General features: G+C 50.6%; 3 protein-coding genes across 6 annotated transcripts; 2 read left to right on the top strand and 1 right to left on the bottom strand.

The window, feature by feature from the left end:
* On the top strand, positions 1-5558 carry GPD1 (glycerol-3-phosphate dehydrogenase 1). The gene is made up of 8 exons (XM_058822097.1): positions 1-103; positions 275-452; positions 845-985; positions 1402-1540; positions 2409-2521; positions 2662-2895; positions 3127-3233; positions 3429-5558. The coding sequence occupies exons 1-8, from the start codon at positions 63-65 to the stop codon at positions 3523-3525; spliced, it is 1050 nt and encodes a 349-aa protein (XP_058678080.1). The 5' UTR covers positions 1-62; the 3' UTR covers positions 3526-5558.
* A 730-nt stretch (positions 5559-6288) lies between these two features.
* Positions 6289-7736, top strand: LOC131569831 (cytochrome c oxidase assembly protein COX14 homolog). Of its 2 annotated transcripts, none has more exons than XM_058822131.1 (2): positions 6289-6340; positions 7413-7736. In XM_058822131.1, the coding sequence occupies exon 2, from the start codon at positions 7421-7423 to the stop codon at positions 7577-7579; it is 159 nt and encodes a 52-aa protein (XP_058678114.1). In that variant the 5' UTR covers positions 6289-6340; positions 7413-7420; the 3' UTR covers positions 7580-7736. The 2 variants fall into 2 exon arrangements, with proteins under 2 accessions (XP_058678114.1, XP_058678113.1); XM_058822130.1 differs by lacking the exon at positions 6289-6340 and adding an exon at positions 6384-6809.
* Positions 7737-7921: 185 nt separating this feature from the next.
* On the bottom strand, positions 7922-24824 carry CERS5 (ceramide synthase 5). Of its 3 annotated transcripts, XM_058822129.1 has the most exons (11): positions 24622-24821; positions 19867-19972; positions 17815-17945; positions 16919-16976; positions 16339-16389; positions 15971-16063; positions 14611-14739; positions 13925-14031; positions 11621-11777; positions 10596-10625; positions 7922-9129 (listed from the first exon to the last, which is right to left on the bottom strand). In XM_058822129.1, the coding sequence occupies exons 1-11, from the start codon at positions 24819-24821 to the stop codon at positions 8977-8979; spliced, it is 1215 nt and encodes a 404-aa protein (XP_058678112.1). In that variant the 3' UTR covers positions 7922-8976. The 3 variants fall into 3 exon arrangements, with proteins under 3 accessions (XP_058678112.1, XP_058678111.1, XP_058678110.1); XM_058822128.1 differs by lacking the exon at positions 10596-10625 and having other exon boundaries at positions 24622-24824; XM_058822127.1 differs by lacking the exons at positions 10596-10625; positions 19867-19972; positions 24622-24821 and adding an exon at positions 24358-24492.
* Positions 24825-26325: the final 1501 nt, after the last annotated feature.

The raw sequence follows: 26325 nt of genomic DNA, 5'->3' as shown, positions 1-26325 counted from the left end.
TCCGGGCAGCCCTGAAATAGCCGGGGCGGGTTCCAAGCCCGCAGTGCCCCGCTCCCGGCACCATGGGCGGCAAGAAGGTTTGCGTCGTGGGCTCTGGCAACTGGTGAGCGCCGGGCACCCGGCTCCCCTCGGCGGGCGCAGCGCGGTCCCTGTGCTGCCCTGTCCCCCCTCGGCAGCCGGTGCCAGCCGCGCCCGTTCCTGCAGGGCACAGCGTCACCTGTGGTGCCCTGGGCTCCCCGGTGCCCACAACCACAGCCACCCTCTGCCCTCGCAGGGGCTCGGCCATCGCCAAGATCGCCGGCAGCAACACAGCTCGGCTGGGCAGCTTCGAGAGCCAGGTGAACATGTGGGTGCTGGAGGAGGAGGTGGGCGGCCGGCGGCTCACGGACATCATCAACACGGAGCACGAGAACGTCAAGTACCTGCCGGGGCACAAGCTGCCCCCCAACGTGGTGAGTGGGGGCTGCCAGCAGTGTCTCGAGGGGCAGAGCTGATGGCCAGGCTTTGGAGAGAGGCCAGCAGCTCTGGGGGGCTGCTGGAGCCCCGGCTGTGAAGCAGGGGATGCAGCGGGCTGTGCGGGGCTCAGTTATGCCCTCCCACTGACCTTCATCTGTGCTTGGATGAGCTGCAGCCCTGGCTGCTCTCACTGCCCACCTTTGACTCTGCTCTGGCATCCCACAGGCTGGGCTGGAGGCCATGTGGCTGCCTCTGAGCTGGCATCATCCCCTCTGCTCTGGGATCATCCCACCAGCCCCTCTGCTGGCAGGAACCTCGGCATGGTGGCTTTGGGCCCTTCCTTGCCATCCATCCTCCCAGTCCCTAACAACAGTCACGCTCTATTCAGGTGGCAGAGCCAGACCTGCTCAAAGCCTGTGCAGGGGCTGATGTCCTCCTGTTCGTGGTGCCCCACCAGTTCATCGGCAAAGTCTGTGACCAGCTCAAGGGCCACGTGAAGAAAGACGCCATTGGGATGTCACTCATCAAGGTGGGAGCAGGAGCAGCACTAACCAGGGTGTGGGGCCAAGGAAGGGGAGCTGGAAGCAGCCTGGAGTGGCTGCTGAGGGAATCCAGGGATTTTGGAACAGAAATGGACAGTGGGGGGAAGAAGGGAAGTGGGGGCAGAGTCTTTGTGGGGATTTGGAGGTGTTGGGGGAGAAGGGTGAGGGCATAAGGGGGATCTCAGTGCTGAGAGGAGCAGGGCACAGCTTTGCATGTCAGGATCAGTCAGAGCACTGCAGCACAGGGAATGGCAGGATTGGGTGCAGGGCAGGTGTCCAGGAGGGGCAGCTGCTCATTGTCTGGTTGGCAAGGTGGTGTTCAGTCAAAGGCTGGACTCAATATCCTTAGAGATCTATCCCAGTGTAATTGATGCTGTGATCTCTGTCCCTGGCTGTCCCTCAGGGCGTGGATGAAGGACCAGATGGGCTGAGGCTGATCTCAGACATCATCCATGAGAAACTGGGAATAGAAATGAATGTGCTCATGGGGGCCAATATTGCCAATGAAGTGGCAGAAGAGAAGTTCTGTGAAACCACCATTGGTAAGGAGCCCTCCTCGTTAGCAGCTTCCATTTGTGATTAACAGCGAGAGGCAAAGGGCAGAGTATGGTGCAGCTCAAACTCCTGCTGCCTTGGGTGAACTGGCCCTGTTCCCTGGAGGCTCCATAGGAGCTGGCTGAGCTCATTCCCAGGGTTTGTGATGGGATCACTCGCTTCATTAACAATGGAGTTGTGCAGCTAAAAGTTTCTGCCAGCATGGAGCCAGCATCAGGCAGCTGCCTGGCACAAATTAAAGAGGTGGGCAACAAGAGGCCTTTTAGGAGTAATTTCCATCCTTGATTTCCTTGGGCTTCACAGGATGCCCACCTGGATCTCACGTTATTGCTAGCCAGGGCTGCTTGGAAGTTCATCATCAGTTCCAACACCCTCCACACTGTTGCGGACTGTGCACAAAGCCAAGACAAACAGAACCATTTGCTGGGTCAGAAGTTGTGGCATTCAAAGTGTTGTTTTATTAAACAACAGCAAACACACTGGGCAGGAGGCTGGGGAGGTGGAGCAGAGCCCACAACCCCTGTGAGCACACAGGACCCTGCAGGGACAACCAGGACAGAAAGCTGCAACCCCAAATTTACAACCTTTGAAGATGCCTTTAACCTACTGAGTATTCAGAAAGTAATTTCCGTCTTGCGTGACAGCAGCATGGATTGTCCCCTGTGTTCTGGGAATGTCAAAGTTGAACATTGCTTATCTGTCAGGCAGTGTGTGCCTGACTCTGTGTGGACCTGCAACTGTTTTGCAACATTGGTTGGGCAATAGGTTCCTCTCACTGAATGACCTTCAGGAGAGCATGGACCTACCTCATGGATCTTCCCCATCATCTTCTTCCTTGTCCCTTTGTCTCCTCAGGCTGCAAGAACATGAAGCACGGGCAGATGCTGAAGGACCTGATGCAGACCCCCAACTTCCGCGTGTCGGTGGTGCAGGAAGCTGACACTGTAGAGATCTGTGGGGCTCTCAAGGTGAGCAGAGCCTGGAGCTCTGCAGGGAGCTGGGGGAGGAGGGATGGTGGGCACTGACAGCAGCCAGTGGGATCACACAGCCAAGCCCCAAGCTCTGTTGGGAACAAATCCCTCCACATCACATTGGCACTGTTTTCCAGAACGTGGTGGCTGTCGGGGCTGGTTTCTGTGATGGGCTTGGCTACGGTGACAACACCAAGGCTGCCGTGATCCGCCTGGGCCTGATGGAGATGATTGGCTTTGCCAAACTCTTCTGCAAGGGCCCTGTCACCTCCTCCACCTTCCTGGAGAGCTGCGGCGTTGCCGACCTCATCACCACCTGCTACGGGGGCCGCAACCGCAAGGTGGCCGAGGCTTTTGCCAAGACTGGGAAGGTGAGCAGAGCTGGGAGTGGCTGACACTGATAAAAGTGTGTGGATAAAGCTGGGTCAGCACAGGTTTAGGTGGGAGAGCAGGAAAAATTCACCCACAGGGTGGATGGGCACTGAGCAGGTTCCCTGTGGGACCTGCCTGTGCTTGGCTAGTGCTGCAGCCCAGCTCCAGGGCAGGAACGTGGTGCAGCAGCAGGGCTGCAGCTCCAGCTTCTCATTGCTGTGTTGTTTCAGTCCATCGAGCAGCTGGAGAAGGAGATGCTGAATGGGCAGAAGCTGCAGGGTCCCCAGACATCTGCTGAGCTGCATCGAATCCTCAAGAGCAAGAATGCAGTGGAGAAGTGAGTGCTGGGATCTCTGTGCTTTGTTGGGGTAGGGCTGGGGCCTTTTCAGGAGCAGCAGGAGGAGAAAGCTGGGCAGGAGTGACCCGTTGGATGGGGCACAGTGCCATTGGCCCACCTGCTCCCGCATGCCATGACAGAAGTCGAGGTGCTCTTACTCTGCCATCTGGGGTGACTTTCTTTGTCTGCCCACAGGTTCCCCCTCTTCACGGCTGTGTATCGGATCTGCTACGAGGGAAAACCTGTCACCGACTTCATCACGTGTCTGCAGAACCACCCTGAGCACATGTAAGGGGCTCTGCCTGCAGAGCACAGGTCCTGCTGAGATGTGCTGAGAGCTCCTGCCCACACCAACCTCATCTGCTGCCACAGCCTTGGAAGGAGTCTGGGTCTCCTGGGAGCCTCTGCAGACTGCTGGAAGAGCAGAGGTTCCCTTCCCCAGCCCCAGACACTGCCCTGGACACTGAGCCTGGCACAGAGGTACCTGCTGACCTCTTCCTCTCTTTGAAGGGCTCATTTAATTGCTGCTGCCAAGGTTTGCCCTGAGCAGGGCTGAGCATCTTCCTCCTTCCACTTCCTCACAGTGGATTCAGCTCTGGGAAGGACTCTGCCAGGCCATCATGATAGATAAGGGCTGGGCACTGCCTGGCAGGGAAAACAAGTGTCCCAAGTCTTCCTTCTTAGCCCCTACGGGTGACACCAGCTCTTCCCTACCTGCTGCTGCTTTTGCATTCCCTGTCTGGTGGAGAGGGCACAGTCCCCTGCCAGGCTCCACCTGCTGAGTGGAGCTCTCAGGACTTCCAGAGGCACTGAGGATCTTTCTAAGCAGCACCAGCACAGACAATGGCATTCCCTGCCACCCAGCCATGTGCTGCTTTCCTCCAGCTGCTCCTGCTGACCCAGGGACACGCTGGAGTTTGTTTAGAGCTTTTGCTCTCTCCATCAGACCTGGCCCCAGCCCGGGGGAGCTCCCCTGTTGTCACAGGAGGAAGGAGGTCTCACACTTTCCCTCATGTGGGGATGCTGCAAGCTGCCCTCTGGCACGGGGGCAGGAATTGGCATATGATCCACAACAGGTACATGGAGATGTCCAACATCCCAGGACAGAACAGAGGTCTTGGGCCTGACACTGAGCCTGTGAAATTTGCCCCTTGTCCGGACAGGTGCCACATGTCCTTCTGCCCCTCTGAGCTGTTTGCTCAGGCCAGAGTGTCCAGCAGTCACTGATCCTACCTGGGCTGGAAGGCTGGAATGCTGCAAGGCTCCCTGTTCTCCCCCTTCAAATCCCAGAGCCAAGGGGTCTCTGACTAGCAGTGTTCCTTTGAAATAACAATAAACATGGAGAGGAGATGGGAGATGCTCTCCAGTGCATCACTGTTGCTGGGTTGGTGCCTGCTGGACTTGCTGAGTGCTCAGAACAGTGCACTGCCCGTTCCCTCCTGGCTCTGCACCCTCCTGTGCTGTCCCAGAAACAGCAAGAACGTCCCTGTAGGTCCCTCTTTAGCCCCAAGGTCACACAGTGTCCCACTTGCTTTGTCTCAGCAACGGTTCCAGGATTAAAATTTGGCCGTAGGACTATGGTGGGTTGGGATTGCAACATTGAGCCGGGTCCAGAGTCCTCACCTGGGGCCAGCAGGAGCCAGGCCAGGACTGCACTGTGCCCCACACACCCCAGGCCTCCCTACCTCTGACGTTTGGGGCTTCCCAGGACGCACTGTGAGATTTTATTCATCTCTTCCCAGCTGCTTTTCCCAGACTCGCCTCGTCCCTGTGTGTCTTTCAAGGAGCCCCGTACTGAGTGACCTTTCCAGGGCTCTCAACCCTCTGCTCGGTGTCTTACAAGGGGAATTTAATCTGTTGGCACTGCACATGTTTCTGTGCCTTTTATTAGCCACGTTTTCTCAGCAGGCACTCCGCGACCTTTAAATTCAGCAGAACTGTCGTGTGGGGGGAGCCAACACGGCTTCCTCTGCCGAGGAGCTTTATTGAGCTTGGAGGAAGGATAAAGGAAGTCCAGCGTGTTCCTGCAGGGCTGGCACCACTTCTAGTTCTCTTTGTCTTCAAGGGCTTCAAGGAATCCAAGTGTTTGTATACGAAGCTCATGCAGGAGAGAGGGTCCCTGAGCTCTGCAAACTCCTGTCAGCACCTGCAGCAGAATCCAGCAGGGATTTGTGTTTAGCTGAGAGCTCCTCTGCGATGGAAATGCTTTGTGCATCCTTCCCTGTCCATGTTTCTTTGACCCTGAAGTGCCCAAATCGCTGCAAGCCCTTGCTGAGGGTCCCAGGTCTCCAATGATCTCTCACTTTTGAACACGCCATGCTGGAGCTGGATGTCCCGAGCTATAAAAAGTCTTCCCTTTGCCATTTGGAATTATGTTCTGCAGGCTCAGCACATCCCAGTGCCACAGTCCTGGGAGCTGCTGCTGGGGGAAAGATGGATGAGGAGGGGAGAAAGAGTAACCCTGGCAGCTTTGGAGCTTGAGGGAGCCCCGGATAGAGCAGGGCTGGGACAGCAGAGCTCAAAGGCTGGAAAGGAGCTCCGGGAGGGGAGCAGCTGCCACAGGGGGGACAGGAGTGAGGGGACCTGGGGGAACAGGAGGGGACCTGGGGGAACGCGGCCTGGTGGGAAGGGGGCTCTGGGCTGAGGGCACACTGGGGTCCTGGGCACGCACCAGGGCCCTTGGAATGGCACTGGGACCCTTGGAATGGCAGTGGAACCCTCAGGATGTCACTAGAACCGTTGTGAAGCCACCGTGATGGTCGGGATGGCACCGTGCCGCTGAGCCTCAGGGCTGCAGCACGGCCCGGACAGCCTCGGCCCCATGCACGTGTGGTCAAGGACTGTCCCTTGAGGGCCCTCGGCCCGCGGGTTCCGTCGTGCAGGGAGGCCCGTGTGGGCTTCGCCGGGGGACCCGAGTGGCGGCGACGGCGGCGGGAGCGCCCCTGAGGGGAGACTGAGGCGGGGCCGCCAGGGGGCGCTGCGGGCACCGCGCGCTTCCCGCGCTCGGGGGGGACCACGTGACCGCGGCACACGTGACGACACGGGGCACGTGACTGCCCCGCGCCACGTGACGGCGGCCGGGAGAGCGGCGGAGCGGGAGCGGAGCGGTGAGGCCGGAACGGACGGGATGGGAACGGGGAGTCCGGAGAGACCGGGACGGACGGGATGGGAACGGGGAGTCCGAAGAGACCGGGACGGACGGGATGGGAGCGGGGAGTCCGGAGAGACCGGAACGGACGGGATGGGAACGGGGAGTCCGAAGAGACCGGGACGGACCGGCATGAGACGGGAGCGGGGAGTCCGGGGGGGATCGGGCCGGACCGCACCGGACGGGACGGGATGGGATAGGATGATGGACGGGACCCGCGAATCCGCGCTCCCGGCCCCGCTCCCCGCCGCCTTCCTGCGGGCCGGTAGTCATTGAGCTCACCAGGGACCGACCGTGTTCGTGACTGACCTGGATGAAAGGATGGAAGGACCCTGAGCGGGTCTGGTGCTGGTACAAAACGTGGCTGATCCATCCGAAGGCTGTGCTGCCGTCCAGCAGGGCCTCCATCGGCTGGGGCAAAGAAAAACGTAATGATTTATTAGAATAACCTAATGAAGGTCAGCAAGAGCAAGTGCAGGATCCTGCACCTGCGGAGGAATAGCCCCAAGTAGCGGTGGGATCCTGGAATGCACGGGGCCAGCAGGTCAGGGAGGGGATCCTGCCCCTTGGCCAGAGTGAGCATCCAGTGCTGGCCTCTGGACAGACAAGGAGCTGCTGGGGATGCTCCAGTGGAGGCCACAAAGATGTTGAGGGATCTGGAGCATCTCTGAGGGGACACTGGGAGCTGGGCTTGGTTATTCTGGAGAGAAGACTGAGATGGGATTTTATTAATACATATAAATATCTCCAAGGGCTCAGAGGATAATGCCAGACCCTTTTGATGATGCCCAGAAACAGGATGAGGAGCAAGTCATAAACTAGACCACAAGAAGTTTTACCTCAACATGAGGGTGAACTTTCCATGGAGGGAGGCAGAGCACTGGAACAGTTCCCCATGGAGTCATGGGAGTTTTCCTTTCTGGAGACACCGGGACATTCTCCAGTGTCACCTGCTCTGGGTGACCCTGCCTGGACGATCTCCAGGTCCGTTCCAACACTGACCATCCTGGCATTGTGTGTGTCTCTCTCAGGTGCAGCCATGGTGTCCAGAAAGCAGCTGGCAGACTTTGGCTACAAGGCCTTCTCGGGCTCCATGATGCTGCTGACGGTGTACGCCGGTTACCTGTGCAGTGTGCGTGTGCAGAGAATGCTCCAGCACCGCCGCCAGCGAGAGAGCACGCCTGGGGCTGAGAGCTGAGCCTGTCCTGGGGCTGGGGCTGACAGCTGGGACCAGCCCCAGGAGCTGAGCCTGTGCTCGGAGCCCCCAGCCCCACCTTCCTGCTGCCCCCTGGCATGGGGAGGCAGATGGAGTGCAATAAAACCCATGTTAAAGTTGCCAGTGTGGTGATGTGTGGTGTCCCCCAAATCATAAATTGGTCACTCTGTTCCACCCCCCTTCCATGGGCAGGGATGCATTCCATGAGTCCATCACTTCAGTTCTTCCAAAAAGCTGTTTTTCTTGTTCTGGCAGCAGCACAAGTGCTCAGAGACAGCCAAGGGAGCCATTTGAAACACATCACCCCAGGTTTCTGAAGCAACTTTTAATTGGAGATAAGAGTAAACAACAGTACAAAATGGTAACAACTTTGAGAAGTTTCCAAAATTCTGCTCCTGATTGACCTTTCCATTGCCCCCAAGTACCATTGAGTAAAAAAAGAGAAGCAAAGCCCACGGTGTGGCTGCTCATCCAGCCCTGGGTTCCTCCACAGCTCTAGCATCAGAGCAGCAACAACCACTTGTCTCAGAGTACAGGACCAAAACATTATTTTTTGGAGAATTAAACCCAGCCCACCAGTTCTGAGCCTCCCTCTGATGCCAGCTTAGCCAACTGAATCCGGTAGGTCTAGAGAAGTCTTCAAACCCACAATTTGCAACAGGAAGGAAACAATTTAAAACGCCTGGATTATGCTGGTTATCTCAGGGGCAATAAACCACCCCCCCACCCCCTTGCAGAAGGCTTTGGTCAAGACTTCAGAGGGGTTTGCAGCACCAAAAGAGGCAGCAGATGCTGGCCTGGTCCCTGGCGCCAGCAGAGATGAGCAGCTAGGATCTCCCCAGCAGCCTGGGGCGAGGCAGAGCAGTGGTTCTGGGCTAGCACAGTTCAAAGCTCAGCTGGGAGCAGAGTCTCTGCCTCACCCAGGGCAGCTGGGATGTGCAACCTGCGTTCTCTGTGCTCTGAAGTGGCTTCTGGAGTGCACCAAGAGCTGCTGCAGCTGCCGGGAGCGAACCGTCGCCGAGTGGCACCGAACCCTGCGGTCCAAACCTGCTCTGCCTCGAGCTGATCCCAGTAAAAGCCAGTTTGTCACAAACAAAGACACCTCTGCAAATATCAACAGAACTCAGGGGGTTTTTCCTGGTACTTCTGAAGTACAAAATGGCTTGAAGTGAAATCTGCAGCTTTGTTTTTGCCCCGCTCCTTGGCTTCATCCCTTGTGCCGTGCAAAGCCTCTGACTGGTCAGGGTTGTGCCCGTTTCGGGTCTGCTGGAGGTTTCTGGGGAAGGGGTTTTTGATTAAAGATCACTTGGGAATGTGGAGCTCAACACAACTAGATATTGAAAGAGAAGTTCGTGTTTGCTCAAGGCCAGCCCAGGGCCTTACTCCTCTCCTGTCCACTGGCCGCCGGCCACGTGGCCGTTCAGGCGGTTGGAACCGTTACTGGAAGTGCTGAAAATTCCTTTTGTGCTGTTGGAAGTCACATCCTCCTCCTCAGAGCTGCTCTCCACGTCACTGCGGTCATCCTTGGACACCTAAACATTGCCAGTGGAATTGGGGAGTGGGAGAGGAGAAGGGGAGTTGAAAAATTGACAGAAAGCAGCAGTTAGAAGGTTGTGTCCTTGTGATGAACCACCTGCACTCACATCTACCTCCTACATCTGAGCCTGGCTCAGTTCAAGCTGAGCCTGTCATCACATTAGGAGCAAGACACACACACTGAAAAAGACAATTTAGAAAGATGAGCTCCATTTCCCAAATATTCTGTGTCTCTGAATGATGATTTTACAGATCTGGTGTTGTTCTTGTCCTCCAAGGGCTCCTCTCTACATCAGTTAAAGGCCATTTTCCTAAACCATTTGTTTTGAATCAAAAATTTCTCATGCCACGATCATAAGTGGGTCCAACAACCAAAAACCAGGAATGTGTCAGTTTGAGAGAGAACATTTTGTCCTACAGGGAGCAGCTTTGCTATTTTAAAAATTAAGCAGCTTTATTTATCACATCACTGCTCCAACAGAGCACCTCCATTTCCACAGCCCGTGCTTCATCTGGGAGATCCCATTTAGGAGCAGGAGCCTGTTTGGACAGGGATGGAGAATAAAGGCAGTGTCTGATCCAGCAAACACCTGCTCAGAACAGCAGCAGCCTCAGCCCAGGGTTCCAGGTATCCTTACAGAGCATGCTTTAGTTCAAACTGCTGCAAACCCAGCTCTGTTTGACTTGCAAGTGGGATTTTGAACCTTCCCAGCAGGAGGGGAGGGGAAGAGCCCATAAACGTGGCCCCAGCTGCAAACACACAGCTGGGGTGGTGGCAGGTGCCAGAGCAAACCTCCCCAGTGTGAGCTGGGCCTGGAGAGCAGCCCCTCACTCCCCTCCCTCTGCAGCCTCAGTGACTCCATGTGCCAGCACTCTGCCTTGCAGCTTCCCAAGGGTTCCAGCATTTCACTCTGCTCTCCTGGAGTCAGGGTTAGGGCTCTGCAGCAGCAGGAAGTGGTTGAACTCCAGGGAAGATCTGGCTGGAAGCCAGGTGGAGTTAATGATCTCCAGGAGCTTTCTGGATGTCCTGGCTTCTGCCTGTTGTCAGAACTTTTGCTATCTTTCCCCAATCTCCTGCTATATTGGAAGTTCAAAGGGTCACTGGAAGGAAGCAGAAATCCCTTGACATTTTTTCTGTTCTTGGGGGAGAAGTGACTGTTTCACTCCTTTTCACAAAAAGGAGTAAATTCTTCCTGCCCTCTCCCCTCAGTGTGGTGCTGATGGGGAGCAAAGACAGAAACTGGAGCGTGTGGGTGTGTAAAAGCACAAAGTGAAGGTTGTGCAGGCAGGTGACAGCAGGTGAGAACAGACCCCAGGACACTGCTCTGACCTTTGGAAAAAGTATTTTAGCATTCTGTCAGGACCAGGGAGAGAAGGAGAAGGCACCAGGGCTCTGCTTTTGACTTGGGGCCTCGACACAGACGTGTTTCAGTGAACAAACAGAAACACAGGTCACACTTACATGCACAGGGTGAAACTGTCCAGCTCCAATCTGGCACAGAGAAAAGGAGAAAAGAATGAAGAAGACAGAGCTTAGAGTCCTTTCTCTGGCTAGGTCACCTGGACAGGAGAGAACCAAGGAAAGGGAAAAGGTGTAGAACTCAGGATACAGAAACAGCTGCAGAGAATGAAAATCAGGCATTTGTAGCAGCAGCTGTGGGGAACAGATGGAGAGCTCGTACCCTGAAACCTGCTTGCCCCCAGAGTCAATCAGAATATTTATATTTTTCAAGGCCACATTCCATGGGTAGGGGCAGCTAAAGTTAAACACAAAATAATGCAGAGCCATCAGAGAAACCCAGATAATAATATCAATATCTGACAGAAAAAAACATTTGTGGTATTAAATCAGCTTTTTTGCTGGTTTCATAGAATCATGGGATGGATTGGGTTGGAAGGAACTTAAAGCTCACCTTGTTCCACCTCCTGCCATGGGCAGGGACACCTTCCACTACCCCAGGCTGCTCCAAGCCCTGTCCAGCCTGGATGATCTTTAATGTCCCATCCAACCCAGGCCATTCTGTGATTTTTGACAGCCACTGAATCCCTGGGAACCTCTTCTCTCAGCTCAGTGCAGGCACTGCACTGGCAGACAGAAGCCAGTGAAGCAGCACAATCCCCAGCACACCCCAAGGACTGGCTGACATAGGAAAACATCCTGTATGTTCATCCTGTTGTCCAAAAGAGAGCCTGCTACCACCTTAAACTCCAGAGTGCACAACAAAAGTGTCATAATTGCCATTTTAGGACATTTGAATGTACTGGATAATGGAGTTATTCCCCTGCATGCCCAGGAGAGACTCCCTGCCTTGAACACACCTGGCAACTCACAAGTGCAGAACAATCAAGGTAAAACCACCATTTTTGTGAACTCTTGATGCAAGTCCCTTAAGAACCAACACCAGCCCTCATTGAAAAGCTCAATTTCTCACAATTCCTTGATGGGGTTTGTAGGAAGGAGGAGCCAGCAGCCTCCCTCAGGCTTACCTTGCCCCTCACCAGGGCCTTGGAGGCCGTGCGGATGATGAGGTAGGACCAGATGACGTGCAGGACCTGCAAGGTCACCAGGAGCCCGTTGAACAGCCACCAGGAGGGGTAGGGACCGATCAGCTCCCAGCTTTCAAACAGGGTTGTGTTCAAAATCCTGAAAGAGATCCAGAAACACATTTCAGATCAGCTGGGCTTGGCTCTGACTGGAGGTGCCAGGCCAGATGCACAACAGTTTGTGTCTCACTGAGCATCTGCTGCTCTGCTCCTGCCTGAGTCAGGAGACTGAGTAAAGCTCATTAGGAGCATTTGAACTGAGCAACAAAACACAACATGCCAATGTGCTGCAATTTGGTTACACACACATGGATCTGCTGCCAATTTTCTTCTCCAAAGCACAAGCATTTATTTATAACAACTTCACAGGAAGTGATGTCAGGCTGCTCTGGTCACCAAAACAACTGTTAACACCTTCCTGCTTGGGCAGCTTCCACCCAGATTTAAAGATCAAAAATCATATAAAAAATAGGGTGGGCACAGGAGCAGGGCAGGGACTGCCCCTCTGTGAGTTCTGGGCCCTCACAGCAAGGAGATATTGAGGGGCTGGAGAATGTCCAGGGCTGAAACAGCTGAGGAAAAGGGGGCTCAGGGGAGATCTTGTGGCTTTGCACAATTCCCTGACAGGAGGGGACGCCTGGGGGGTGTCAGGCTCTGCTCCCAGTAACAACAGGACAAGAGGGAAGTGCCAGGGAAGGTTCAGGTTGGACATCAGCAGGAATTTCTTCATGGAAAGGGTGGTGAGGCACTGGAGGGGCTGCCCAGGGAGGTTTGGAGTCCCCATCCCTGGAGGTGCCCAAGGAACAGCTGGATGTGGCACTCACTGCTCCAGTGGGGATTGGTCACAGCTGCACTCAGTGGTCTTGGAGGGCTTTTCCAACCTCAAGGATTCTGGGATCAGGAAGGAATTTTTGTCCCCAGAAGGCCTCCCTCCCTCCCTGGGTGCTCCTCTCTTCCCTCAGAGTTTTATAGATTCCTCCAGCCAGGCTGGAAAACTCAAAAACTGCTTTATGGCCCAAGCTTTGTGTTTCTTTCATTACTGTTTTGCTGTTCTTGTTGCTGGGAGTTATTGCCAGTCCTTCAGCAATTTAATAAACACTTTGGATTTTATGATGCAGAGAGGTATGGAGAAACCTTTAACAACCACATTAATTTCACACAGCTTTTAACACAAGAAAAACAAAACAAGCTTTTCAAACAAGAAGCAAAATCCCCCAAAAGGCAGCTCCAGAAGTATTTAACTCCTAGCAGGGTTATGAAAGTATTAAATGCAATTCCAGAGATCTGCTGATGTTTTACTTTACTAATTAGGGAAGGGAATGCACGTGCAGGGTCTGCAGTACTGCTGCAGCTTGCCAGATTGCTCTACAAAGCTGAGGAGTGACATTACAGCCTGTGGAAAACACATTAAAGATTTACAGGATGCTGAGCACTGGTGTGAGGTAAGAGACAGAACAGCAGCTGCTAAAACAAATCTCTATTTTGTCCCTGGAAGGAGCCTATGAAGAAACAGGAATTAAAGCTCTTCTTCATCCAGAGTCCTTTGGTGCATTTACTGGAAAAGAAGCAAGAGCTTTAACTGCAACCCTGAGCTAAAGTGAAAGGATTGTTGCTGCCTAGCAGGCACCCAGAAAGAATGGGAATGCCAGATGTCCATGGCCTAAGAAATAAATGCAGGCAGTAAAACGGTGTAACCAAATTGCCACCACACACAATAAATGGACAACAGCTCATTAACCAAAGCACTGTTCCAGCTCTGACCTACTGAGGTGAGAGGGAATCTCATTATGGGATGATTCTCTCTAAGCCATTTATCCAGAGTTTTACCTCCCAAGAAACCTCAGACCTATTTCAGGCTCTGAATAGTCACGACACAAGGACAGGACAGAAGTGTCATAAGAATCAGAAACTAGTGATGACTAAGCCAAACACAAACAAAAATGACCTCAAGAGACTGTGCATCACTTGTAATTATTTCTAGAACTTCTTCAGAGAAGCACAGAATCCTTCAAAAGCCTCTCAGAGCAATTCTGGCTGACTCTGCCATCACTGCAGCTGTGATGGGACTCTGGGAGCTGAGATTTCTTCATGTGCCTGCTCAAACCTCCTGCCCCAAACAGCACCTGGGCCATGTGCTGCTTCAGGCTGCCTGGAGGGACAGCTGGGATGCTTGGGAAAAGCCAAAAACAAAGGTTGTGCTGAAAGGAGTGGGAGAACAAGCAGGAGCTCCCAGCTGCAGGTGCTTACCAGAAAGGGTAAATGCCCAGGCGGGTCACGATGAACACGACCCCAAAGAGCATGAAGAAAGCATCACACAGACGTTGGTACTTGGCATAATTGGCCAGTTTTGCAGCCTGCAAGAGACAATAAACATGCAAATATTATTCTCTTTGTGCACTCCTGTAATTACTTGGCTGGAGAGAGGCAAAAAATTCTCAATCACATTTGTACAGTTTGGAACAGAGGGATTACTACATTGTATTACTATTTTTATACTGTTATTTATGTGGTCCTACAAGAATAGTGGGAGGGAATATTTACAAGGGCTGGAGCAACAGGACAAGGGGGAATGGCTTCAAACTGCCAGAGGATACAATCACCCTGTCTGAGAGGGTGGGGAGCCCCTGGCACAGGTTACCCAGAGAAGCTGGGGCTGCTCCATCCCTGAAAGTCTCCAAAGCCAGGCTGGATGGGACTTGGAGCAACCTGGGATAGTGGAACTGGGTGATCTTTAAGGTTCCTTCCAACCCAAACCATTCCATGATTTTGTGACTCTCAGCACCCAAGCAGTTTGGAGGAAAAGCTGACAAGGCAGGATCAGCAGCACGAATTTCATGGCATATTTAAAGCAGTTTATCAAGAACAAAGAATGTCAGCTTGCTCCCCTAAGATCACACCAGCATCAGGGATGTAAAGACTGAAAGGAAATTCACCTCCAAGAGGAAATCTGAAGCATCATGGAGGCACAGCACCAGAGTTCCAACCCGCACCATGTTATTCATGTAGGAGAACGTGATCAGTCCAATCGTGGCCAGGTGATGGACAAACATGATCAGGAAGTCCTGGAAACAGGAAAACCAGGAATGAAGATTCCTTGGTTGTCACACAAATGCAAAAGTTTGGAACAGAGCCACCCAACTGAGTCACTGGGGTCCCAGGATTCCTTGGGTTCAGGCTGTGACTCCACAGCAATCACAGCTCATCACACTCCCACCATCTCCACAAAAGCTTCCAGAAAGATCTCTCAGCTTTGATGCTGCTCAAGTCAGAGCTCTGCCTGCTCAGGGATCAGCACAGTCTCTCTGGCACACACACAGCTGTACCTGCAGACCCCACAGATATGATTCAGAGGACAAGGTGACCCTTATTTTTATCTCCTTCTGGATTTCAGACACACTGAAATCCCCTTAGCTCCTGGGACACATTTAAGTGCTGCTGCTGCTGGCAGTGACCAAACCCTGCCAGGGCAGAGCAGGCACAGGTAAACTCAGCAGGAAGAACAAAAAATGTTTACAATGCACAATATTCAGGGCTGGTGTGCACTTCAGCCCCTGGCTCCCTGTACCTCAGGCCTGCTGCTGTGGGGAATGTCATCCACTTGTTAAAGTCAAAATGAAATATTACAAACACAGCCCCAGATTGTTCATCACTCCCTGTCTGCAGCTCCACTGTATTCCACAGTGCACCACCTGCTCATATTTCAGCACAAAAAGCCTGGGTAAACTTGTTTTTTAACAGCCAATGCAAAAATTGGGGTAATTTGCTGCTTTGCAGCTCATGTAAAGGAAGCTATAAGCCAGGATTTACTGGGGACTGTTCTCCAACAGCAACAATAACCAAATCCTGGAACACAGCACGACAGAATTAGATCTGAGCAACTGCAACCACTCATCATCTGCTCCTCACACAGAGGAGAAACTCCTTTCAAAACCCCAGTTATTATTTCCTTAGTGTTTGCCATTTCCTCAGCAGCTTCAGCAAGGTACTGCTTTGAGCAGCTCATTTTCTTGCAAGCCTTTCAGTTAAATCTATTTTTAGGCAATGATTTGTTAACTTTTGATTGGGAGGCATTGAGTGAAGCTGCTCTGTCCCCTGGAAGGTGAAAGGAACTCAAGGATACACCAGGTCAGCCTTGCTCCTCCCTTTTTCTCAGGGCTCACAAAGGTAAATGAGGAAGAGACCATAATTATCACTACATTTTAGCTTTCCTGGCCAGGCACACTCCCATTTTTTGTTAGTCCTATGTATTATTATTGTTTTCATTATAGCTAATGAAATTCTGGGTCGTCTCACCTTCCTTTTAATGTCTGTAAACTGAGAAAACATGAGGGACCAGTAGAAGGCCAGCTCCAAGATATAGTAATAATAAAGCCTGGATGTTAGAGGCTGGAAAATACAGAGAAAGCGCAGTTACAAGACAAAATAATTCAAAATTTACATTAAAATCACATTTTCCTTCCTCCTTTTCCATCCCACTTTAACAATCTCAGCACCAAATGAACATAAAGTAACTGAGTCAGATGTATCTGAGGAAACCCTGCTGCTGCCAAACCTAACCAGGATGTAAAGGCACAAAGAGTAAATTTAATCCAGTATCAATAACAAAAATAAAAACTGAAATTGTCCAAAAAGTTGGAATTTAGGAGGTGTTTCTGTCATACCTGGAAAGGGTAGTTGTACCAGCACTGTCGTGTGTCCCAAAACCAGGGTGCCTAAAGGGAATAAGTAGGTTTTTATTATATATAAATAAAAAGTTATATAAAATCCCAGTTTTGTACTGGGTGTTTTCCTCCCCGGCACCTAAAGTCACCTGGCACTGGCTCACTGAAATTTCACCTATATTCTGCCATTCAGACTACATCTACTGTAAAACACCCTACTGATTTCAAGTCTAATTTGTGCTGTCAGTGTGAGGTCTGCTGCAATGGAAATTTCTAGAATAATCATACAGCTCTGATAATAATAAAGAGCCAAGGAGATTAATCTGTATCCTTTCAAGAGGGAAAGAAATAAAAAGGAGCAGCTTTCCATAGCAAAGAAAACCCAAAATCCACCTTGTTTTTTTCCAACATTCTGGGGTAACACATCAAATAATTTTCTATGATTTCCAAAATGACAGATCTGGACAGAAGCTTCCCTACAGTGTAAAGAAGGTCTTGAACAGAACCCCCAGGAGCTCAAATCAGGGAGCATTCAACTGCAGCCACATAGAACAACAGCGTGGGTGACAGAGCAACTCACCGTCCAGAGAAACCTGATTCCATAAAAAAATATACTGAAATAAAATGTAAATCTCCACCTGGAAAAAGAAGTAAAAAATAAACTTAGGACATAGAATCAGGTTTTGATTAGCATTTGTAAAATTAATTTAAATAATTGGGAAAAATATGACACCTGAAAAGTCTTCATTTCTAAACATTTCAGGTAACATAAACCTACTGAAGAGTTTTCACACCACACTTGGGTTTGCATCAACAGCCAGGTTTGAAACTCAGGGTGAACATGCATCATTCCATATTTAAGAGACAACAAAACAAGCAAAGCTGTTGTCACCCACATGTATGGATTTTTCCCTCTTACCTTGTGGCTTTAGGTAGACAAAACCATACTGGGGGAGGAATTGAAAGTTACTGGAAAGGAAAGAAACCAGCAGAGGAGAAACAAGTCAGGAAAAAATGCTGAGGTTCTATTGCACTACAGAGAAAACTGCAGGAGCTTGGAGGGAATGGGGAACAAAGAATGGGCTGAAAAGAGAAGAAAAGGAAGCCAAGGAGTGTCTGGGACTGGGAAAGCCAGAAAGTGGGAATGGGAACAAGCTCTGGGTGGGAATGGGGCCTGCAGGAGCGTCCCAGGGGATTTACAGCCAGTGTGGGCATGGGGACACACGGACAGGGACAGACATGGACACAGACAGACAGACACAGGGACACACAGACACTCTCAAGTGCCACAAAGGATCTGGCCCAGTGTCTAAAGCCACCCAGCACTGACCCCTGTACCCCGTTCTGGTCTCTCAGGCATGCCCACAAAATATTTGAGAATTTCAAAACCTCCTTTAAGCGCCCTGTTTGCTTGTACAGGAATTTTGGCCCTGGTCTGGCAGAGCTCTAAGATGAAGCCCCTCTGCACAAACATACATGCTCTCACAAAATTTCGTGAGGGTGGTGGGTTTGTCCTGGTTCCTCCGATGCCGAAACCAGCGCTGGATCTTTCGGACATCCCAGTCCAGCTGCTTGGACAAGCCTTCTAACCTTTTTCCATCTGGAGACTGAAGGAAAATGAAACAAATGTCATTTCTCCCACTCCTTAAGCTACTTTCAGTCCTGCACTATGACAGAAATAATGCACAGATAACAAAAACCACACCAGGAAGGGACCACAGAGTCTGGAAGCAAGAACCCATTGCCACAAACCGTTCAGGTTTAACCTTCATAAGCCGCTAATTACTTAATTACTCAGAATGGTTTTGGTTGAGCATTTCCTCACCTATTTCATCAGCTGACAGCACATTAAGACAAAGGATGTGACTGTTCTGTCTGGTAATTGGGGGGAGGAGCTGTTGAAGTGTTCTGTCCTACCTGTTAAAGCTGCACATCATTTCAAACAGCCCAGAACTCAGCAGCAAAGCTTAAGATGTTTAAGGTTTGCTACTCACAGCAAGGACAGGGAAACTTTAAAGTAAGAGTTGGTTTAACACAGTAGATATTTGTATATTCCATAAAGGCACAGTAGAAATTGTGTTATTTCTGTTATCAAAGTTTATAAATGAAAATATATTGGAAGACTCAAGTACTTCAATGATAAATATAGATATTATATATCCCGGTTCTCCACCTGTCTGAATGAACATAAATGGATTTATCAAAGTGAACCTAACCTGGTAGCTCCCTCTATTACAGGCCAGGAGTGAGATAATTCAGACCAGCTCTGCCAGGGAGCTCTACCACTGAAAGATGATAAACACATTTTACTATTTTAGTTACATACCAACCACAAATGCAGAATGTTGATTTAATAAAAATTCATCAGTTCATCAGCTGAAAACCAAAATCAGAGTAATCTGATTTTCAGCATTGAGACCATGACTGTCCTGTCAATCCATCACACATCCCTCAGCACTTTCCTGGGATTTAATGGGGGGAAAGCACCTGCCTTCAAGGGGAATCAGGGAATTCAGAGCTCCCAGCTCAGACTGGCAGTGAAATCCTTCCCCTGCACCAGGGGACTCCCAGCCTGACTCCCCAAACCCCGCAGCACAAGTGGGACAGTTAAAGGTTTCATCAGCCAGACAAATTCTGCGCAGCCTGTGACCTCCTGGGTTTTCTAAACATCAGTTTCAAGGACATCCCCTGCATTAAAGTTCTCCCAACAAAGGGCATCAGATTCTGGGGATTTTTCAGTTCACACATCATTCCAAATGCCTCAAAACTTTAATGTTCCCACAAGGCAAGTTTTTGAAGTTTTTATAGAATTTCCCTTTATCTGCTTCAATAGATGAGGTTCAGCATCACCAAATCTCAACAGAAAACCTTCCATTATGTTATCTTTAATGAAAATCTATTCCACTTATTCAATGCTGGATAAAGTACAGTGGGATTCTGTAAATCTGTAGGTCTGTGAGCTTAAGGGAAAGAAGGAAACAACCCAAAGAAACACCTGCAGCCACCACTGAATGTCCTGCCCTTCATCAGGACATCCTTCACTGACTGAACACCTCCCTGAATAATCCCCTTCCACTGACAGCTGCTGCCCAGGTTTACAGTAAATGGCAAAAGTGAGAGGAAGACTTTCACAATAAAACCAATAAAATCAGAAAAGGAACCGAGCTCAAGAAAAAGAGGAACCCTTTCCCAATAAAAGTGGAAGATGCTGGGAAATCTCCTGTTAAACCAAGAATCCCCACTGTCTCCTGGACTGAAGGAAGAAGCTCAGGCCTGTCCATCAGGGGAACATTTGTATTCCAAAGAAGATTCTTCTGTGCACAAAACCATGGCTCACCATAAAGGGAATTTACTTTGCTATCAAAAGGATGTGCCAGAGGCAAAGTAAAACCAGAATGAGCCCACTTGTGGAAGCAGAGTGTGAAATGTGCATCTCAACCCAGAAAAGTGGAAGCGAAAGCCCCCCCTGAGACACTTCCAGGCCTCCATCCCCTTTGGAATTGAGCAGGAATTTGAAGTGTGACTCACCTTAGTGATGGATGTAAACACTTTCTCTAAAATTGCATTGGGCTGGGCTCTGTGAGGTCCACTGTCCTGAATGCCAAGGTTTATGGCACATGGCTTGGCAATAAACCTGCAAGAATTGCCCAGAAAGAGCTGGATTAAAACAAGATATTTATTTCCTTCCTCTGCCTGAATCACAAGGACCTGGATTTGTCACCACCTGCAAAACCTGGTGAAAAAGCTTCTGAAATCTCCATTCCACTGCTTCCCAGGTGAAGAAATTTCTTTTATTAATCCATATGGTAACTACAGACACCACATCCTGTGCACAACAGAATGAAAAATTAAATCTTAATGCCCTTGGCTTGTAAGGATCTGAATGTGTTCCCCAGGGAGATTCTCATTCCTCAGCAATAAAACAATAGACTGATAGCAGTCTGCTGTGAACAGAAATGCTGGAGATGAAGCCCTAAAACAAAGCATCTTGTTTCCAAAATAGGCCTGGTGTCACACAGCTCAGAAAAAAGGGAAGTTCAAGTGACACAAGCTCCCAAAAGTAACTTTTTCTTGGGGGGAAAATAAAGTGGCTGGTTTCCTTCAGGACAGACAGGAAGATGCAAGTGCCCCAGTCTGAAATATCCCTGATCTTGGGATCTCATCCATCCCATGTGCTCTGTGTATTCCACACTGATTTAACTCGTCCTGGATTTTACAGCACAGACTCTAGAAACAAGCCTGGGTTTAAAACTAAAACAAATATAATAAACTAAAATAAATATAATATGATCCAAATGAGCAGGTTTGTGTCAGAACGGGCTCAGGGCTCCAAGGGAAATGTCTGCATTACCTGACACATGAATTGTTCCTCTCCTGTTGGTGGGCAAAAGGAGCAAAATTCAGTTTAATCAGTTATTGTGAGGAAGAACCTGTTTCTCAAACTGATTTTGAAAAGGACACAACATTTGAATCATTAAAACCATTTTGCTTTCACTGAGAGATTGTTTCAGAGAGAGCTAAGCTGAAATTACACATATTTAGGAGCCTCCCAGTGCCACCAAGTAGAAAATGCTGCTTTTTCTGACCACAATTGTTACAATTTCTCCTTGTGTTTAAAAGGAAAGATTAAAATTCAGGAGACTCGTGGCTCTAAGTGCTCCAACAGTAACTATTCTCAGGAATACTCACTTAGCGCTTCAGGAACAAATATCTGTGGCTGTTTTTAAGAACAGTCCCAGGTCGTGGAGTTTTCCCTTGAGGAATTACAGATCAGCTTGTGACTGATCCCAGAGAACACCCAGCTCTCAGAAAACACTAAACAAACGATGGTCACTGTGGGCCCAGGCTTCCCTGGCTGCCCCAGCTCTTCCTGCGTCTCCATCCAGGATCTGTGAGGTTTAAAATCCCTGCAGGATCATCCAGCCCAAGCTGTGCCTGATCCCCTCCTTGTCCCCAGCCCGGAGCACTGAGTGCCACATCCTTGGACATCTCCAGGGATGGGGAAATCTCCCTGGGCAGCCCCTTCCAAGGCCTGACCACCTTTTCCATGAAGAAATCCCTCCTGGTGCCCAACCTGACCCTCCTGTCAGGAGTTGTGCAGAGCCACAAGGTCACCCCTGAACCTCCTTTTCCCCAGGCTGAGCCCCTTTCCCACCTCCCTCAGCCTCTCCTCATGCTCCAGACCCTTCCCAGCTCTGCTCCTGTCTCTGGACATGCTAAACTACATTTCAACGCCCGCAGCTTAAAAAAAAATAAATAAATTAAAAAATAAAAAAGGAAGGAGTGATTTCCTTTGAGCTTGGCTCCAAAGGCTCACGGCTTCCGCCATAATCCAGACCACCAGCCAGAAATCCTGTGCTGATGTTATGAAACATTTGGCAAGACCCCCACAAAAAATGTAAAAAAAATCAAGTATTAAATGTCTTTATACTCTGCTTTCCTGCACGATATGCCACAAGTGCAGCACAGAAGTTCACACATGAACTTGCAGGTAGAATATGAAGTGAGTGGTGAATGCCCTGCTCAGACAGGAAAACCCCAAGCTGACCTGCTATTGAGGTAAACTCAGCAAGGTGAACTCACACTTTAAATTTTTGGTGCCAGAGCAGGTTTTCAGATGTGTTTTGCACTGAATCCCACAGTGACAAAGTTCTGCACAAACCCCAAAATAGACAAAAATGCTGCCCTGACAAAATTTCCATTCTCGGGGATATTCAAACTGAAAGGCAGAAGACCACAAGTGAACTGAGCTGCCTGAACACTGGCCTTGCTTTGAGGAGAGGATTGGGTGAGGTGGCCTTGAAAGGTCCCTTTTAATCTAAATGATTTTATGATTCTATAGAAATCCCAACGGCAATGAACTGTACCCAAGGTCAACTTACTGCCACACCTTCCAGCAAGAAACTCTCATCACATAAATACTTCTGTGAAACCTTTATCAGCAGGGATCAGCTCACACCCCAGCCTACCCTTTCACACTAGTTGTTAACACACACTGATTTTAAAACCAATTTTCAAGTCCACAGACTCATGTGTTAGAACAGATAGTTCTCAGGGATGTTGTGCTTCACAAAAACATCTCTTTATGAACATTCCAGTTTGGTTTATTACAGCTCTTAAAGGAAGAACAATCTCCAAAGTGAGATGTATTGAATATGCACTTTTTGAGTTTGTATTTCCATAATCTCTCAATTTCGCTGTGTTAAGATTTAACCAATCCTCACCCTCTCACTTGCCACTGTCTTTACCTTCCTCTATGAGTCCTGCCTCACCCCTACAGTCATAAACTTTCCACAGACAGACAAATGAATTATTATTTTGTCAATGCCATGATGTAAAAGGTAGTTTTTAGTGGAATTCTAACTAACAGAAACGTGTCAGTGTTGTAGCACACAGCACTTCCTCACAGTGAGGAGCTGCAAAAGGAGAGAGAAAAGAGCAGCTCAACCAAAAGAGCTGCACGAGTCTGTAATTCACATTCTGAGTCACCAAGTCCAACTGTGAAATGTGTGTCAAGAGAGACACTTGACACAATCAAAGCCTGAATTGGGATAAATGCACCACAGGAGTTTACTGAGACAAAGCTGAACTTTTATGACATCTTCAAAGTGGCTGGAAGAAACAGAAAGGAGTTTATTCAAAGATATGTACTTTTAAAATAAACACACTAGAAACCGCCTGAGATGGGCTGTGACAATCTGCTTTCACTTTGGGACACCACTGAGACACAGCTGAGATCAGGAACAACCCCCTCAGGAACCAGACCTCGGCCTCTGAGATTTGCTCTGCAGGCTCAGGAGTTAAATCATCGTTTCACTCCACCCTAAATTAACATCACAAAAGAAATTTCATAAACCAGGGAGACATTATCAGGACAAAGTAAATGCTGCCTTGAGCAGTGTCCATCAAGTGTAGTGCATCTTCCCCAACAACTCCAGGAAAAGAGAATATTCTGCACCTCATCCCCAGACTGACACCTGGATTAGGAACCTCCCCACAACATAGTTTTTATTGTGTCCTCACAACCTCCTTTCCTTATGTCCTGGCAAGTTTGGCCAGGACCAGCACACACCAAGCTGAGATGGGATTTTGGCAGTGCCACGGGTGTTCCGGGGTTCTCTGAAGCCTTTTCCTAAGGGCAGAAAGACAGCATGGAGAAAATAGAGCCTCTCAATTCCTCACCTCTCTGCCGACCTGCTTCATTTTCCTCCTATATTTGCCATCTTTTTACTCCATCCCAACCACCTCTTAATTTCTGAAAGCTCAGGAAAATTCACACTTCTTAAAGAAAACCCACAGAAAAAAAAAAAAAAAAAAAAAAACTGACTCAATTCCTACTCACTTTAGTCCTGCAGCCTTTTTCATGCTTAGAAAATACCTATGGAATCATGGAATGGTTTGGGTTGGAAAGCACCTTAAAGCTCGCCCAGCCCCACCCCCCGCCATGGGCTGAGACACTTTCACTAATCCAAGCTGCTCCAAGTCCATCCAACCTGGCCAACTTCTGCCCTTTCAAGGCAGAAATTTAAGATTAAATCAATGTTTAATGAACTACGTGCACAGCAATACAGGGTGTCCTGGTCCGTTTCACCTAAGGGTTTCCTAAGTAAGCCGCTTTACTAATTAATATCTCTGCCACCCACACACTGCGTGGCTGTGGTAGATCCACACCACACACACAGGATCTACCTGTGCCCCGCGGCTGAGCTCACATGTTTATGGATGCCCAGGTAAATGAGGAATCCCGTTTTACACCTGTTGATGGGCAGAGATGAAGATCCGCACTCGCATCCATCGTGCCTGAGACGAGGGAGAGCCACCGAGTATTTAATAATGCATCAGGCCATGAGAACGAGCCCTATTTCCTCATCCAGGAACTCAGGGAAAGTACAATAAAGCACACACGGAAGCCAAGTGCGGAGCCGCCAGCTCCGTCCGTCACCCTGCGAGCTTCTCCCGGGCAGGAGCAGGAGGAAAAGTGAATTTCTGTATAAAACATGGGATTTTTCTTGGCACTACCTCAGCACCACCGGACTGGAGGGGCCTCTCGTTACCCAGATCCAGGGCAGTAGAGCCCCACGGGCTTGTGCATGTCGCGACAGACACGACTCCCGCGACAGATTCCCGGGATTACACAATGTCCCCTTTCCACGCACGAAGGGCCTCGCGGAGGCCCCGCAGGGTGCAGGGGAGGCCCCGCCAAGCCGCCCCCCGGGCCGGCCCGGTGCTCACTGACCCCGGCGCCTCCCGGCCCCGCCGCCCCGGGGGCGGCCCCGCGCTCACCTCTCGAAGAGCAGCCGCACGGCGAAGATGCCGAGCGCCAGCGGGAAGGCGGAGAGGACGTGAGCGGCCCGCGGGTACTGCAGCCCGCTGCCCGGCGGACCCGGCTCGCCGGCCAGGTCCGCCCACGTCACGTTGTGCGGGAGCCAGAACCGCTCGTTCCAGAACCAGGCCCGCAGCGCCGCCGCCGCGGCCGCCGCCATCTTCCGCCTGCCGCCGCCGCGCTCGGGCGGCCGCCACAGACACGGGGGCGCGGCCGAGCGCCAGCCCCGCCCTGCCCATCACGGCGGCAGCGAATCGGGCGGCAGCCCCCGCCCCGAGGGGGCGGTGCTTGGGGACACCTCGCCCCTCATCACCTCAGCCCCGCCGCCGCTGCCACACGGTGCCACCGACACGGCCGGGCGGGGTTGGAGGAGGCCGCGCCTCTCACCGCCCGGCCACGGCCCGTAAGGGGCGGGCTTGGAATACACCTCTCCCCTTATTGCATCGTCCGCCACAGGCGGTGCGGAGCTGGGAGGAGACCGCGCCCTTCATCGCCTCGCTCCCCCCCTCCCGGGGGCCGCAGTTCTGGCGGTCGCCACAGCCACCAAACGAGGCCAAAACGAGGTCCCGGCCCTCACTGCGGCCGCCGCTCAGGGGGCCAGGCCGTTGCTCAGGGGGGGTCCGCCGGGCCCGGCGCGCGGCCCGTTACTTTGGAGCATGCGCAGTGCGGCGCCCCCGCGTTCCCGCCCGTGAGGCGCGCGCGGACTCGTGAGGGAGGAGCGCGCGCACGGCCCCGCCGTCCCCTCAGAGCGCCCTGAGGGAACGGACCCGGAGTGACGGAAAAAAAATTCACAGAACCACTGAGTTACAGAGCCAGAGCCAAAAAGTGACAGAACCACGGGTCGCAGAATATACTGAGTTGGAAGAGACCCATGAGGATCATCAAAGTCCGACTCCTGACCCTGCACAGGACACCCCAACAGTCCCGCCATGTCACGGCCGTGATGTCGATGCTCAGTGCTGGGCCCTCGCGGTTTCCACAAGCAGAGACGACTTTAACTGGTAAAAATCCTCAAGGCAGCAAGACAGGGCAGCAAACGATCCATGGTTATAGTGTAATGTCTCTTTTGGCCCCTGTCCAGTGGAGAATAGATTAAATGGCCCATTAAGCACTCAAATGCTATGATAACTAATAGATTCAAGGATAGAGTAATTTATGATCTAGTCACTTTTTTTTTTTTAATCAATGACTTAATTTAGAAGTATCCAATGTGCTAATTTCTCCTTGAAGATGTTCAGTTGGATGTAGGCCCCTGTATGTCAGAGACACACAGATGCCTCAGATTTAACTAGAATTAATGATTTTCTGATTAAAGTCTCTGGTAAGTGCGGCCAGTATTGCTTCAGTATCACGTAACCGGGAAGACACAGTAAAATTCAATTGCGTTACCTTAGAAACAAGCAGTTGGCATATTCCATAAATCCAAGTCCACGACAAATGATCTTCCCTCCCTTTTCAAATAGCACAATTTAGAGTCAGAGAGATCTCTGGTTGCTTAGCAATTTGAGGAAATCTGATACCAAATGGATTTCGTTAGGAGCAGAGAAAGGTGACAGAAAGCAGCTTGGGTTTGCACTTCAGGTTTTTTAGCTTTTCCTCTATACAAAGTAAGCCTTACTTCTTAATTTAAAAGAAAGGGAAATGAGCAGTAGACTGTGGAACTG

Source organism: Ammospiza caudacuta, chromosome 31 (assembly GCF_027887145.1).
Source record: "Ammospiza caudacuta isolate bAmmCau1 chromosome 31, bAmmCau1.pri, whole genome shotgun sequence".
Lineage (NCBI taxonomy): Eukaryota > Metazoa > Chordata > Aves > Passeriformes > Passerellidae > Ammospiza > Ammospiza caudacuta.
This window is presented reverse-complemented; position numbering and strand designations above follow the sequence as displayed.

Bases quoted from the DNA above. Each gene is read 5' to 3' on its own strand.
- GPD1 (XM_058822097.1), top strand. From the start codon at position 63: ATGGGCGGCAAGAAGGTTTGCGTCGTGGGCTCTGGCAACTG. The intron at 453-844 runs GTGAGTGGGGGC...CGCTCTATTCAG, and splicing joins ACAAGCTGCCCCCCAACGTG to GTGGCAGAGCCAGACCTGCT. The intron at 3,234-3,428 runs GTGAGTGCTGGG...GTCTGCCCACAG, and splicing joins AGCAAGAATGCAGTGGAGAA to GTTCCCCCTCTTCACGGCTG.
- CERS5 (XM_058822129.1), bottom strand. From the start codon at position 24,821: ATGGCGGCGGCCGCGGCGGCGGCGCTGCGGGCCTGGTTCTGGAACGAG. The intron at 14,740-15,970 runs GTGAGACGACCC...TCCTGTTTCCAG, and splicing joins TTACAGACATTAAAAGGAAG to GACTTCCTGATCATGTTTGT. The intron at 11,778-13,924 runs GTAAGCACCTGC...GATCTCTTTCAG, and splicing joins CTGGGCATTTACCCTTTCTG to GATTTTGAACACAACCCTGT.
- LOC131569831 (XM_058822130.1), top strand. From the start codon at position 6,695: ATGAAAGGATGGAAGGACCCTGAGCGGGTCTGGTGCTGGTACAAAACG. The intron at 6,810-7,412 runs GTAATGATTTAT...TGTCTCTCTCAG, and splicing joins CGGCTGGGGCAAAGAAAAAC to GTGCAGCCATGGTGTCCAGA.